General features: G+C 37.7%; 3 protein-coding genes across 3 annotated transcripts in view; 2 read left to right on the top strand and 1 right to left on the bottom strand.

The window, feature by feature from the left end:
- AKNAD1 (AKNA domain containing 1) overlaps positions 1-2,136 on the top strand; it is a gene marked incomplete at its 5' end in the record, with an annotated part of 35,489 nt that extends 33,353 nt beyond the window's left edge. Inside the window, 1 exon segment of the mRNA XM_082612164.1 lies at positions 205-2,136. Within this exon segment, the coding sequence (XP_082468290.1) occupies positions 205-336 (132 nt within the window). The 3' untranslated portion in view covers positions 337-2,136.
- Positions 2,137-3,247: 1,111 nt separating this feature from the next.
- STXBP3 (syntaxin binding protein 3) overlaps positions 3,248-14,051 on the bottom strand; it is a 54,709-nt gene continuing 43,905 nt past the window's right edge. Inside the window, exons 18-20 of the mRNA XM_082614340.1 lie at positions 5,797-5,945; positions 3,987-4,894; positions 3,248-3,303 (exon numbers count right to left, since the gene is read on the bottom strand). Of these exons, the coding sequence (XP_082470466.1) occupies positions 4,800-4,894; positions 5,797-5,945 (244 nt within the window). The 3' untranslated portion in view covers positions 3,248-3,303; positions 3,987-4,799. The remainder of the gene's footprint in view (positions 3,304-3,986; positions 4,895-5,796; positions 5,946-14,051) is intronic.
- Positions 5,958-7,749, top strand: LOC309800279 (large ribosomal subunit protein eL37-like). Its single transcript, XM_082614341.1, has one exon. The coding sequence runs from the start codon at positions 6,711-6,713 to the stop codon at positions 7,002-7,004; it is 294 nt and encodes a 97-aa protein (XP_082470467.1). The 5' UTR covers positions 5,958-6,710; the 3' UTR covers positions 7,005-7,749.

The following is a 14,051-nucleotide window of genomic DNA, read 5'->3' as shown; positions in this document are numbered from 1 at the left end:
TCTTTTTTCTGTCCCTTTCTCTACAAAATATATTCCATCTCAGACTGGTTTCCTAGGAAACCAAGCCTCAAAAACAGAAATAGACTGGGTGGAAAACAAATACTTCAAAAATTCCACTTTGCAATGTTCAATAATGAGGGAACCCAATTAACAGAAGCAGTAGTAAATTTATGTAACTAAAACGTGTGGACTTTTCCTCTGTAGATTTTAAAGTCATCTTTGGATCATGCCCTAAGGACAGCAACTATTTTGAAACAAACTACTGATCAAATGATTAGAACTATTGCAGAAGATCGTGCCAAAGTACAGAGATGGAGGAACAGACTGAACTACTAGTTTGACTCAAGGCAACCAAGGATTTTAAAAAAATGCAGAGAAAACTTGGTCTTCACCCCAGAAGTATTTTACTTATTACACAACTTATGAAGATGACTTTCTAGAGAAAACACCAAAACTGCAAGAAATGGGGGACACAATGTGCTAAAATGAAACAAAAAATGGACCTGATTCTTAAAAATCAAAATCAACACATATTTGCTTAAAAACAAATCTGTTATTCCTAACTCATAATAAAAGAAATCAAAATAATGAAATATACTTTTACCTATTAGTGTGGCAAAAACTAAAGTTTGAAAGGAAGTAAACATGTGCTTCAGAGATAGTAAATTGTTTCAGTTAGGAGCAACAACGAAAAAAGTCTTTTTCAGGGTCTTGATACCAGAATCTGTAACTGCTCATTCTACCGAGGGTGGAGTGGGGTAGGGAATCAGCTTATACTAGGAATTTATGTGTGATGACCTCTTATGTCTTCAAATCCAGTAAGAAATTTAGGAAGCAAAGGGTCTCTCCAGCTCTAAGCCTAAAATGTATGTGAAACCTGAGGCCTAAACTGTAGGCCTCAAAGGATCTCCTATCAGTGTGATAGGGCAGAGTGATCACTGAGGTGTGCGGTGATTGAATGAATGGACCAACGTTTGCTGTCATCACACTCTTAGTTCCATTTATCACAGGGCATTGGATTACTATGTCTGTTCCACACATGTACTAACCCTGGACAGATAGTTACCAAGGCATACAAAGATCTCAGATAAAATGCAGACACCAAAAATTTAACCCTCTCACTGGCAATGTACTGTTCTCATGCTCAGTCTCAAAGAGAGCTGTTTGTTAGACTGGTGGTTGCCAAGGGGCAGGGGGTTGGGGAGGGATGGAGTGGGAGGTTGAGGTTAGCAGACCTAAGCTTTTACATATAGAATGGATAAACAACAAGTTCGTACTGTATAGCGCAGAGAACTATATTCACTATCCTATGATAAACCATAATGGAAAAGAATACATTAAAAGAAAAGCATATATATGTATAACTGAATCACTTTGCTGTACAGCAGTAATTAACACAACATTGTAAATCAACTATACTTCAATTAAAAAAACCCAAAGAGCTGTTTATTAATGTCACCTTTCCTCTCCACATATACATGTCATCCAGGTTAAATTATATAACCTCTCTGTGCCTTTTGTTTTTCTCAGCTTAAAAATGGAGATGATAATAGTGCCTATCCTCACAGGATTAAATGAGAAGACTGAATGAGGTAATATAAACACTTAAAAACAGTGCCTCACATATAAAGCACAAAGTAAGCATTTGCACATTATTATTTTATTATCATTACTTAGTAAAATATCAAGTTCTAAAATTAATATATCAAAAACAGAAACTTTCCTATATATAAAAAAATCCAGGGCTTCCCTGGTGGCGCAGTGGTTAGGAATCCGCCTGCCAATGCAGGGAACACGGGTTTGATCCCTGGTCTGGGAAGATCCCACATGCTGCGGAGCAACTACTCCCGTGCGCCACAACTACTGAGCCTGCGCTCTAGAGCCTGCAAGCCACAACTACTGAAGCCCACGTGCCTAGAGCCCGTGCTCCGCAACAAGAGAAGCCACCGCAATGACAAGCCCGCACACTGCAACGAAGAGTAGCTCCCACTCGCCACAACTAAAAGGAAAGCCTGTGTGCAGCAACGAAGACCCACCGCAGCCAAAAAAATTAATTAATTAATTTTAAAAAATCTGTTTGAAAAGCATAATAGAAGATCCAATTCACATGGAACCATGAAAAATATTATGGCGATATGCAGTATCTATAAAAAGAAAATAATGATTCTTAAGGTCATATTTTCCCTAAATTAACCTATAAATTTACTGTAAACCTAATGAAAATATCAAAATAACTTTTGGTATTAACGAGACTAAAGTTCATTTTTAAAAAATGTAATACCCAGGGAATTTCTGAAAAATAACGGTAATTTTGGTATGGGTGGAACAGAGATTACGTCCACATATTAACACACCATGAATCAAAATAGGGAATAAACTGGGAGCCTGGGACTGACATATACACACAACTATATATAAAATAGATAACTAATAAGGACCTACTGTATAGCACAGGGAACTCTACTCAATAGTCTGTAATGACTTATATGGGAAAAGAATGGTATATGTATAACTGATTCACTTTGCCACACACCTGAAACTAATACAACATTGTACATCAACTATATTCCAATAAAAAATTTAAAAAATAAAATAGAGAAAAAGAGATACAAACTATAAGTCAATAAAACAGAATCCAGAAATAGACCAAAATACAAACTTAGTTTATGAGAAACGTAGTATTTCAGTTCAGTTGGGGAAAGAGGGATTACCCAATAAAATTTGGTATAGTATCTATTTAGAAAGAAATAAGGATGGATCTCTGTTAAATACTGTATCAGTCAGGGTTCATGGAAGGAACAGAAACTCCTCTAGATATTCCAATAAGTGTTTTAACATAGAGAATTAAGTCCTTAAAAATCATGGGAAAAGCTGTAAGGGCAGAAACTAGGGGCCATATTTTTAGACTCAAGGTCATATCACCATCTGATCCAGAGAATAGGAAGCTAATGCCACCAGTTGCCAGCAGCATTGCCTCATACCCATGAAGCAGGTGACAGACACTAAAATGTGGAGTCTGGTTGCTACAAACAACTCCTGTCGGCAGCAACTTGCTTGTCCATTGGCACAGCTGCAGCAGATGGCCTCTGCCTCCCTTCTAACTTCAAAACTTGACCAAATGCAAGTTGTTGGCGGAATCTAACCTGTTCAGAACCCCACTTACCTTTGAGTCTGCAAAACTTCCTTTTTAGCTTTCATCCCCTGTGGTATGGAATGGGGAGGCATGGGACATAATGCCAAGTGCTAAGAGACAATATCTAGCATACATCATACTAAAACCAATTCCAGATGGATAAGAGTTACCTGTAAAAAATAAAATGAAACTATCAAAATGCTCTAGAAGATCGATGGGTGAATTTACAATCTCGGGTGCAAAGATATTTCTAAGTACAACATAAATTTGCAAGCCACACAGGAAAAGTGATGGATTGATCTACATAAAAATTTTATTTTTTTAGTATTTATTTATTTAATTTATTTATTTATTTGGCTCCATCGGGTCTTAGTTGTGGCAGGCGGGATCTTTAGTTGCTGTATGTGGGGTCTTTTTAGTTGTGGTGTGCGGGATCTTTTAGTTGCGGCATGCCAACACTAGGTTGCAGCATGGCAGCGTGTAGGATCTAGTTCCCTCACCAGGGATTGAATCCAGGCCCCCCGCATTGAGAGCGTGGAGTCTTAGCCCCTGGACCACCAGGGAAGTCCCTACATAAAAATTTTAAATGGTGATATCTAGCAGTATTTTAAATGCACAAATACTTTAGACAGCTATGTCCTTGCTAGATATTTATATTATAGAAATATTTGTGTAAGTTTGCACAGGTATGTACCCAAACAATGCAGCATTATTTGTAAGAGCAAAACTCTGAAGATGAGTGATATATAAATTACAGTCCACTCTATGCTAGAACACTATGAGGCCAGGTAAAAGGAGAGATCTGAAATGAAGATGTTCCCTTTGTATAACACACGTGCACACATATCCTTACATTATCTAACCGTATACAAAGATTACATTATTATTTTCGTAGGTCAAAGGGAGTTATCTTGGTGGGAAGATTATGATGCATTTCTTTTCTTCTTTGTAATTCTCTGACTTAGAACTTTAAAATTTCCCAATTTCCCCTTCCTCCCTGCCAAAAAACAGAGATAATTTTTGTCAGTATATATTTATTTTCTTAGAATGTTCATGATTATTTTTGTTTGCTAATTTAAACATACATTATTCAGAATTATACAAAATTGTGTTCTTCAGAAGTATCTAGCAAGAGTATATACTGTGAAATCATTCTATTCCTATTAATGACTAACTTACTTTACATATAAAAGAAGTTATGAATTTCAGTTGAAAGAAAAACTGCACTTATAGGAAATCATTCTATCATACATACAAGTTCACAGTTTTTACTTTTACAACCTTTTCATTTAAAATCATTCTTTCCCAAAAAACTATACTTCAGCATTAGACAGATAAGTATCTAATAAGTAATTAGTATGTACATAGGTGGCTGTGAAAAATTACCCACAACTGTAATATATTCTGTTCCAAAGCTGAAAATATTTCCTTTTAGAAAGCATTTTAACATTTCTTCTCATCATCTATAAAGCAGCAACAATATTTAAATTAAAAATAGCAAATCCAATGATATGCAATCATAAACAGTCCCTTAAGAAATATATTTGAAAAGTCATTATTCCTTAAAATATTTACATTTTTTAAAATACATGACAGCCACAATGTCTTGATCTACTTTAGTTGATCAAATTAATAAGAATCTCCAAATCCCTCCCCAGCTAAAATGCTATTCATCTTTAATAAAGGAGACTTTATCCTTGGGTTTATTCAGCATCTTTATATCATCCAACAGCTTTTTGGGTGTTAAAATATGCGTGGAACCTGGTAGAGGAAAAGAGAAATTTTCAGAGGCCAGCAGTTAAATCAATTTTCCTTGGCTAATTATATTGTCCTGTCCTTCAAATATGCAAAGTGCAGTAGCTTGGGGCAACTTAACAAAATTTCTATAGGATGCCTTCCTGAAATCTGCCTAAACTACAGTATTTCAATCCTTCCTCTTCATTGAGCACACTCAGTAACCTTTCAAAAACACTGCCCACTCCTAGTGCTTTGTCCACTTTGTGCTATATATTGATAAACTGAAGACCAAAACTGGAGGTTAGTCTGTCCTCCTGACAAAACAGCAACAGGCACTGTGAGTTCAGTCACAGAGAACTGTTAAGCAGTGCCGCAGATCGAGGCTTGGTGTATAAACGCGGCACCTCCAGGGGTCAGGAGAGTTTCGGTATCAGTGGCTTTGACTGAAATTCTTAAAACTAAATTCCATACAGGCCTGGCCAATGTCAGGTCCACAGACAGAAAAAATTTCAAAATATTTCTGTAGTAGAAATGCATGTTTCAAAAATTATTTAATCATGAGGGCAAGAAAAGGATAGGATGTAATATTTTAAAGGATATATTCTTTATGTAATATTTAGAATATTATAAAGAATATATATAATATATAATACATTATATAATATATTACAAAGAATATTATAATGAATATAATATTTCTGAAGCTCATTCTCTCAAAATCAGAATTTTAATTAAAAAAAATCAAAAAAGTCAACCAGGAAAAAATTCTGGTACATCAGATAAAACACACTATGATTTAAAAAATATTTTTTTCCACTGAACAATTTAGTCCTAAATGTAAATTACAAGATAAAGTTTTACATATATATTTTTGCATTTAGAGTTTATTTTAAAAAAAACAGAAAAGAGGAAAACTCAAGTCTTACCAATAATAACTTCACAGGATTTATGTGCCTGAGATACTTCATAAGCACAACGCATTTCAGAGTATGTAATTCCTCCGATTACAAAAACAATCAGCTTAGACCCATTTTTTCGATCCTCTAAATAATTAGCTCTGGGTTTCTGCCGAGCACTAAAAAATAAACACAAACACGTTAAAAATATTTCCAAAGCCATACTGCTTATAGTCTTTTAAAAGAGCCCAACTCAAGCAAACTCAAATTTGGCACCAACTGCATTGATTTTAAGGAAATGACTTAACTATGGTGTGACTGGAGCATCAAGGGCCAGGCAGGACAGCCCCACTTTAAGTTCAATTTTGATCTACAGAGTTTGAACAAAAGACTCATAATCTAGCTCAGCACTTTTACCTTTAAAATAGAGCTAAGGCCCTGTCTTATTTATTTCAGATAAAGACATAGTATACCTGAGAAGTCTATGACTTCCTGAAGTCAAAAAAGGGGGTGGTGGTGGCATTGAGACAATAGGGTTTTAAAGACATAGAGGGGGTGGGGGAGGCACAGGTGCTGCTTTGGAGCTGACGTGGTACCAGAACGTCCCTTGCTGGAACTCTACTAGTAAAGTATGATTATAGGAGATATCGAACACATATCTGCACTCCTGTGTTCACTGCAGTATTATTCACAATAGTCAAGATATGAAAACAACCTAAATGTCCATCAATGAACAAATGGATAGAGAAAATGGTATATATATAGAGTGGAATATTATTCAGGCTTAAAAAAGAAGCAAATTCTTCCATTTGCAACAACATGAATGAACCTGAAGGATATTATGCTAATTGAAAAAGGCCAGACTCAGAAAGACTGCATGATCTCACTTATATGTGGAATCTAAAATAGTCAAACTGCTCTTTGGTCTCAGTGGCAGAAGCGAGATGACGAAGGAAACGTCATCATTTGAAAAGCATCGGAATAAGACGCACATGTTGTGCCGCCGTTGTGGCTCTACGGCCTACCACCTTCAGAAGTCGACCTGTGGCAAATGTGGCTACACTGCCAAGCAGAAGAGAAACTATAACTGGAGTGCTAAAGCTAAAAGACGAAGTACCACCTGGACTGGTCGAATGAGGCACCTAAAAATTGTATACCACAGATTCAGGCATGGGTTCCGTGAAGGAAAAACACCTAAGTCCAAGAGGGCAGCTGTTGCAGCAACCAGTTCATCTTAATGACTAGTCATGCAATAAATGTTCTGGTTTTAAATAAAAAAATAAAATAAAATAAAAAAGCCAAATTGATAGAAGTGGAGGGTACAGTGTTGGTTGCCAGGGAATGGGTGGAGAGGAAAAAGAGGCAATGTTGTTGAAAGGGCACAAAGTTTCAACTATGCAAGATGAGTAAGTTCTAGAAATCTAATGTACAGCATGCTGACTATAGTTAACAAAACTGTACTGTATATTTGAAATATGCTAAGAGGATAGATCTTAAATTAAGTCTTTATGCCACAAAAGAAAGCAAGGAAAAAAAAAGGAAAAAAAGAAAATGGTAATCATAGATATATTAACTAGTTTGTGGTGATTTCCCAATGTATATGTATCAAAACATCAAGTTGTATACCTTAAAAAATATGTTATGAAGTCAATTGTAACTCAATAATGCTGTTAAAAAAAAAAAGAGAGAGCCACCTGGGTTTCAACTCTGATTCTGCTTCTTTTTAATTCTCTATGACTTCTAGCAAGTTACTTAACCTCTCTCTAAACCTAAAGGGTTGTTTTCAAGATTAAATGAAATAATGTACAGAATACACTAAGTATGGAATCTGGTACTAGGAAAGCACTAAACAAATAGAACTACAATATCTACTACTTCTCCCCTTAGATTGCTCTAGATCTGCGCACTGGCCAAGATAGCAGCCACTAGCCACATGAGGCTATTTAAATTTAAATTAACTAAAATTAAAAATTCAGTTTCTCAGTCATGGTATGTGGCTAGTGGTTATCATACAGGACAGTGCAGATATAGGATATTTCCATCACTGCAATAAAGTTGTATTGGGTAGCACTGCCCTAGGTCATAGAAATCACTATTTTTGTTCCCATACCCCACTAGTAAAAATTCTGAGCTTTTATTTGAAAAGTAAATAAATATTTTAAAAGAAACACGTACATCTATTAAAAATATATATTAGTTTATAAATTATATATGTGTACTAGTATATACTAATAAAGCTTAATTTCTCCTTTTTCTAGTGTAAAAATAATACCCAATAGATCATCTTATTACCCACTTTGGAAACCATATACTAGATGACCTCTAAGACCCTGCAATGTAGGATATCACGGTAAACTTTTAAAAAATAAATTCACTCATTTATTTTTGGCTGCACTGGGTCTTTGTTGCTGCATGCAGGCTTTCTCTAGTTGTGACGAGCAGGGACTACTCTTCATTGTGGTGCATGGGCTTCCCACTGCAGTGGCTTCTCTTGTTGTGAAGCACAGGCTGTAGGCGCACAGGCTCCAGTAGTTGTGGCTCGTGGGCTTTAGAGCGCAGGCTCAGTAGTTGTGGTGCATGGGCTTAGCTACTCCATGGGATGCGGGATCTTCCCAGACCAGGGCTTGAACCCGTGTCCCCTGCATTGGCAGGCGGATTATTTTTTTTTAATAAATAAATAAATTTATTTATTTATTTATTGGCTGCGTTGGATCTTTGTTGCTGTGTGTGAGCTTTCTCTAGTTGCAGTGAGTGGGGGCTACTCTTTGTTGCGGTGCGTGGGCTTCTCATTGCGGTGGCTTCTCTTTGCCGTGGAGCACAGGCTCTAGGCACACGGGCTGAAGTAGTTGTGGCACACGGGCTCAGTAGCTCCACGGCATGTGGGATCTTCCAGGACCAGGGCTCGAACCTGTGTCCCCTGAACTGGCAGGCAGATTCTCAACCACTGCACCACCAAGGAAGTCCCAGCAGGCAGATTCTTCACCAGTGTGCCACCAGGGAAGTCCACGGTAAACTTTTTTTTTTTTGTGGTACGCGGGCCTCTTACTGTTGTGGCCTCTCCCACTGCGGAGCACAGGCTCCGGATGTGCAGGCCCAGTGGCCATGGCTCACGGGCCCAGCCGCTCCGCGGCATGTGGGATCTTCCCGGACCGGGGCACGAACCCGTGTCCCCTGCATCGGCAGGTGGACTCTCAACCACTGCACCACCAGGGAAGCCCCCACGGTAAACTTTTAATAATGTTCTCAGTCTAGCCTTTTGGATGGTAATTTCCATCTGCCGTCTTAAAGAATGACGAGGTAGTAAACAACAGAAATAGTAAAGAGACTTAGTAGCTGGTTTTGAAAGATGAAACAGGAACAAGATACACTCTTGGTTCCCATACAAAATAAATCAAGGACATACTAAAAGTACAACCTTGGTTTAAAAACTTTCCAAAGAGTGAAATAAAGTAAGAAAGCAAAAGAAAAGGAAGTAATATTGCTCAAAATGATTATGTGATTGTAACGATTTTTAAATTTCTGAATAGCAATTTTAGGACAATAGGATTACATATAATTTGTTTCACATAAATGTGTAAGACACTGTGTTAGTGTTTTACACTCTGAAAGACACATAAATAATGATTAAATCCCTGTATCCTGAAAATCTCACTCTAGAAAGCACCTAGAGGCATTGGTTAAAATAGGAGCAAACATCTTTTTAAAAGCATAGCTGAAAGTAAACAAGTAAGAGCAATCTTCAAGGGCCAGCAGCAGTACAAAGGAAACTAAAAACTAGAGTGGTAAACTGAGTTGAGGCTTGCTCTGCCTTATAGTGTTAGTCTAATCTTAGCAAACAAGGGGTCTGGGTGTTTCCCTGTTTAATGAACACAGAAGACAAAGTCTTGGATATTGTGCAAGGTAGAGATGGGGAGGTGACACCCCTGCATAAGGTCAGGACACACTCAAAAGCAAGGGGAGATGACAAAGAAGCTTCTTACCTGATAATTCAACACAGGCCTGTCTCGCGAGAGCTCTAATTTACACTACCTTCATAGGCTGGGGAACCCCAACTGAGAAATTAACACACAAAAGAAAAAAGTCTCTAACCTTGGCAGAAGCAAATGCAAAACCTCTCTGAAGGTACCCACTCTCAATCCTGGCCACTGAAATAAGCTCAGAATCCAAAATTATGAAGCACACGAGGAAATAAGCAAGCACAAGTGTCTGCAGAATGAAAAAGCAGTAAAATTAGACCCCAAAGAATGTCAGATGTTGAATTTAGTAAAAAATAGTCTAAAATTATGTTGAAAATGATAAATGATAATAAAGTAGAACAGAAAGCATGACAAAATAAGAACAAAGAAGTTCAAGCATATTTGAAAAAGAAACAAGGAGAACTTCTAAAATAAAGGAAAAGTAAAGTCAATGAACATAGAAGCTCAAAAAATATATACATATATATAGTTTACTCAGCAGATTAGGCACAAATTTAAGAAAGAACTAAAGAATTGAAAACTAAATCCAAAGAAAAATTTCCAAAATGAAACACAAAAGTAAAAGAAATATTAAAACTTGAGAGATTATGAGGCGTGAAGATAAAATGAGATGTTCGAATAAAACCAAGACTGCAGAAGTGGCAATATTTGAAGAATTTATGAAAGATATGAAACTTCAGATTTTAGGAAACACACTGAATCCCAAGGAAAGGAATAAAATAAACCCTCAGGCAGACACAGCATAGGAAATGTACAGAATATCAAAGACGAAAAGCACCAGAGAGAAAAGGCAAATTACCTATAAAAGTACGACAAAACTGTCTGAAAACACCCCATCCCCATACACACACCTTCCCAAGAGCTAAAATGGAAACCAAGAAACAGGAGAATAACATTTCAAAGTGTTGAGTGAAAATTAACATGAGCCTAGAAATTCAAAGCTATCATGTAAGAACAATGACAAAATGAAGACATTTTCAGACAGACAAAACCACAGAGACCCTACCACCAACAGACCCACACTGAAGAAACTTCTAAAGGATATATTTCAGAAAACAAATGAGCCCAAAAAACGGGATGCAAGGGACTCCCCTGGTGGTGCAGTGGTTAAGAATCTGCCTGCTAATGCAGGGGACACAGGTTCGATCCCTGGTCTGGGAAGATCCCACAAGCCATGGAGCAACTAAGCCCGTGCGCCACAACTACTGAGCCAGTGCTCTAGAGCCCGTGAGCCACAACTACTGAGCCCACATGCCACAACTAGTGAAGCCCATGCACCTAGAGCCCATGCTCCACAACAAGAGAAGCCACTGCAATGAGAAGCCTGCGCACAACAAAGAGTAGACCCCGCCTGCTGCAACTCCGGCGTGCAGCAACAAAGACCCAACGCAGCCAAAAATAAAATAAAATAAATTAATTTAAAAAAAGGGATGAAAGCAGAAGTGGTGCGCGATATAACTGGTTAGTATGCACACACAACTAAAAAAATAATGCTCATCATTAATTTGGGAAATAAAAAAGATATAAGGTGAAAACAATAAAGAATTAAGAGAACATTTAAAGGGTGCGTAGTTTGAATTAAGTTGTTCTGAAGTTCTATACTGTTCATGAGAAGGGCAAAGATAACTAATCTCAGACTTTGGTGAGTCAAAGAAGTGTACTAAAATTCTAAGGATAATAGCTACAAAAGTACAAAAAGGCTATATAACTTCCAAACCAGGAGAAAAGGGAAAAATAAAACTAAAGAAAAAGTCCTCAGACCAAGAGAATCACCCTAGAGAAATACTCAAACACACGTAATGTACAAGAATGCTCACTGCGTATTATTTGTAATGGTGCCAGTTTTGACACAGCCTAAATTTCCATTGTGTGGAAAATACATGAATAAACTGTGATACTCACATAAGAATACACCAACCAGCAGTGAAAATTTATGCATGTTATCAACTTGGGATAAATTTCACAAACATAATGTTGAGGGAAATTTAAAAAGGAAGTTGCAGGAGGACACATACAAGATGACACCATGTATATTAAGATTAAAAACACAGTCAAAGAAAACTTGTGGTCAGGGTGGAATAAGATGGTCAGAAGATTGCCCTCCAAGAAAACAAGTATAAACCTGGATGAAATTGTGGGGGGACAAACCAGTTCAGGTCACTTGGAAATCAGCCACGGGCAAATAGCAAATTGAGAAGCATTTACTCTTAAAAAATACGTTAGCATATTGGTAAGAATGGTGGTAGTGACTACGTGACCTTCTAGCCTGAGGCTGCATGCAACCTGCACTGTTCTTCCAACTCAGTCAGCAAAAACTATAGCTTTACTGACCTGAGGCTGGCTGAGAGAACCACCAACTTTACTGCCGGAGGTGGAAGACTTGATTCAAGGTAGGGAGCAAAGGGAGTACAAAATCCTGCAGCTTTGCAGACCTGGTTTAGAACAGGAAGACCTGCAGCTCTGGTAGCACAACATCTTGGTCCCAGTATGGGATAGGTGGCACATCAGCCAGAAATTTAATGGGGAAATCCTGAACGTACGAAAGCCAAAGAAGACAAAGACAAACTCTCCCCACATCCTTAGCTGACTGCCAAATTATGCTTGTGTCAGGACAAGTCAGAGAAAGCCCAGGGAAAGAATAGGGAAAAAAAAGAAGGGTGGTGGCGGGGGCGGGGGAAGACTCAAGAACTGACTCTGACTTGTAATGCAGTTCTTAACCCACATTCGGATAGATCAGTAGACGATGGAAGGCGTTAGGTGTCTAAACACAACCTCTGCCCAGATAACTGGCTGACCTCTAAACTATTCAGACATAGGGCAACCACTAGGAACGAAGCAAAAAAATTAAATTTAAAATTAAAAACCCCTGCAATGACATCAGTGGCTAAACTGCAGGGAGCAGTGATCCCACAGCTTAAATCCATACAAATTACTAAAACAAAAAACAATTTAGAGTTGCTACAGTACAGTATCTAAAAGATCCAACTTTCAAGCAAAAATTAGTAGATATGTAAGAAAACAGTAACCTGTGACCCACACGTTGGAAAAAAGTTATCAATAGAAACTGACCCTGAGTGAATCCAGATGTTGGATTAGCAGACTCCGAAGAATCTATTATAAATGCGATCAAATAATTAAAGAAAACCATGCCAATACTACATTAATCAATGGGGAATTTCAAAAGAGAAATGGAAACTAAAAAAGAAGCTAATGGAAATTCAAAATGTGAAAAGCACAATAACTGAAATGAAAAATTTACTAGATGGGCTCAATAGCAGATTTGAGATGTCAGAAGAAAGAATCAAAGAATTGAAGATGGGGCTTCCCTGGTGGTGCAGTGGTTGAGAGTCCGCCTGCCGATGGAGGGGACACGGGTTCGTGCCCCGGTCCAGGAGGATCCCACATGCCGCGGAGCGGCTGGGCCCGTGAGCCATGGCCGCTGAGCCTGCGCGTCCGGAGCCTGTGCTCCGCAACAGGAGAGGCCACAGCAGTGACAGGCCCGAGTATCGCAAAAAAAAAAAAATAATAAAAGAAAGAAAGAAAGAAAGAAAGAACTGAAGATGGATCAATAGATATTAGCATATCTGAAGAACAGAAAGAAAAAAGGTGGAAGAAAGGTAAACAGAGCCTCAGTGACCCATGAGACAAAGTCAAACTTTCCAACACATGAGTAATGGAGTTTCAAAAGAAGAGGGAGAGAGAAACAGGCAGAAAAAAAATTTGAAGAAACAGCAACTGAAAACTTCCCAAAATATGATGAAAAATATTAACTTGTAGATCCAAGAAAACTCAACTACCCCAGGTAGAATAAACACAAAAAGAACTCCGCCTAGACACATCATAGTTAAACTGCTAAAAGCCAAAGACCAAGAGAAAAATCCTGCAAAACACAACTCTATACATAATTTAGAATACAGATATATGTAGAAAATGTATAAAGAACCACAGGTGAATGGTAAACACCAAATTCAGGATAGTGAAGAAAGAGAGAATAATAAAAATCAGAGAGTGATATATAGGAGGCTTGAACTGTATTTATAATGATTCATTTGTTAAGCTGGGCACCGAGTATAGGGTATGCATTATAATATTGTCTACAGCTTTCTGAATGTCTCAAATATTTTATCACCAAAAAAATCATCAAAAAGGATTATGTCCTCTGCTAATGTGAAGAAAAAAAAAAGATGAGTGGAGAAATTCTCCTCTAGTTTCATGAAAGTTTTTTTTATAATACGGCACATTTTCATATTGCTTATCTGGACTCATCTAAAACAGGTTACAGTTAAAGAAAAACTGCCTTCTAAGTGA

Source organism: Mesoplodon mirus (genome assembly GCF_964341445.2).
Source record: "Mesoplodon mirus genome assembly, chromosome: 3".
In the NCBI taxonomy this organism is placed as follows: domain Eukaryota; kingdom Metazoa; phylum Chordata; class Mammalia; order Artiodactyla; family Ziphiidae; genus Mesoplodon; species Mesoplodon mirus.
The sequence above is the reverse complement of the archived record's forward strand: the minus strand, read 5'-3'. Positions and strand labels throughout refer to the sequence as shown.

What these genes read in the sequence shown, in the direction of transcription:
- LOC309800279 (XM_082614341.1), top strand. Translation starts at nt 6,711, where the DNA reads ATGACGAAGGAAACGTCATCATTTGAAAAGCATCGGAATAAGACGCAC.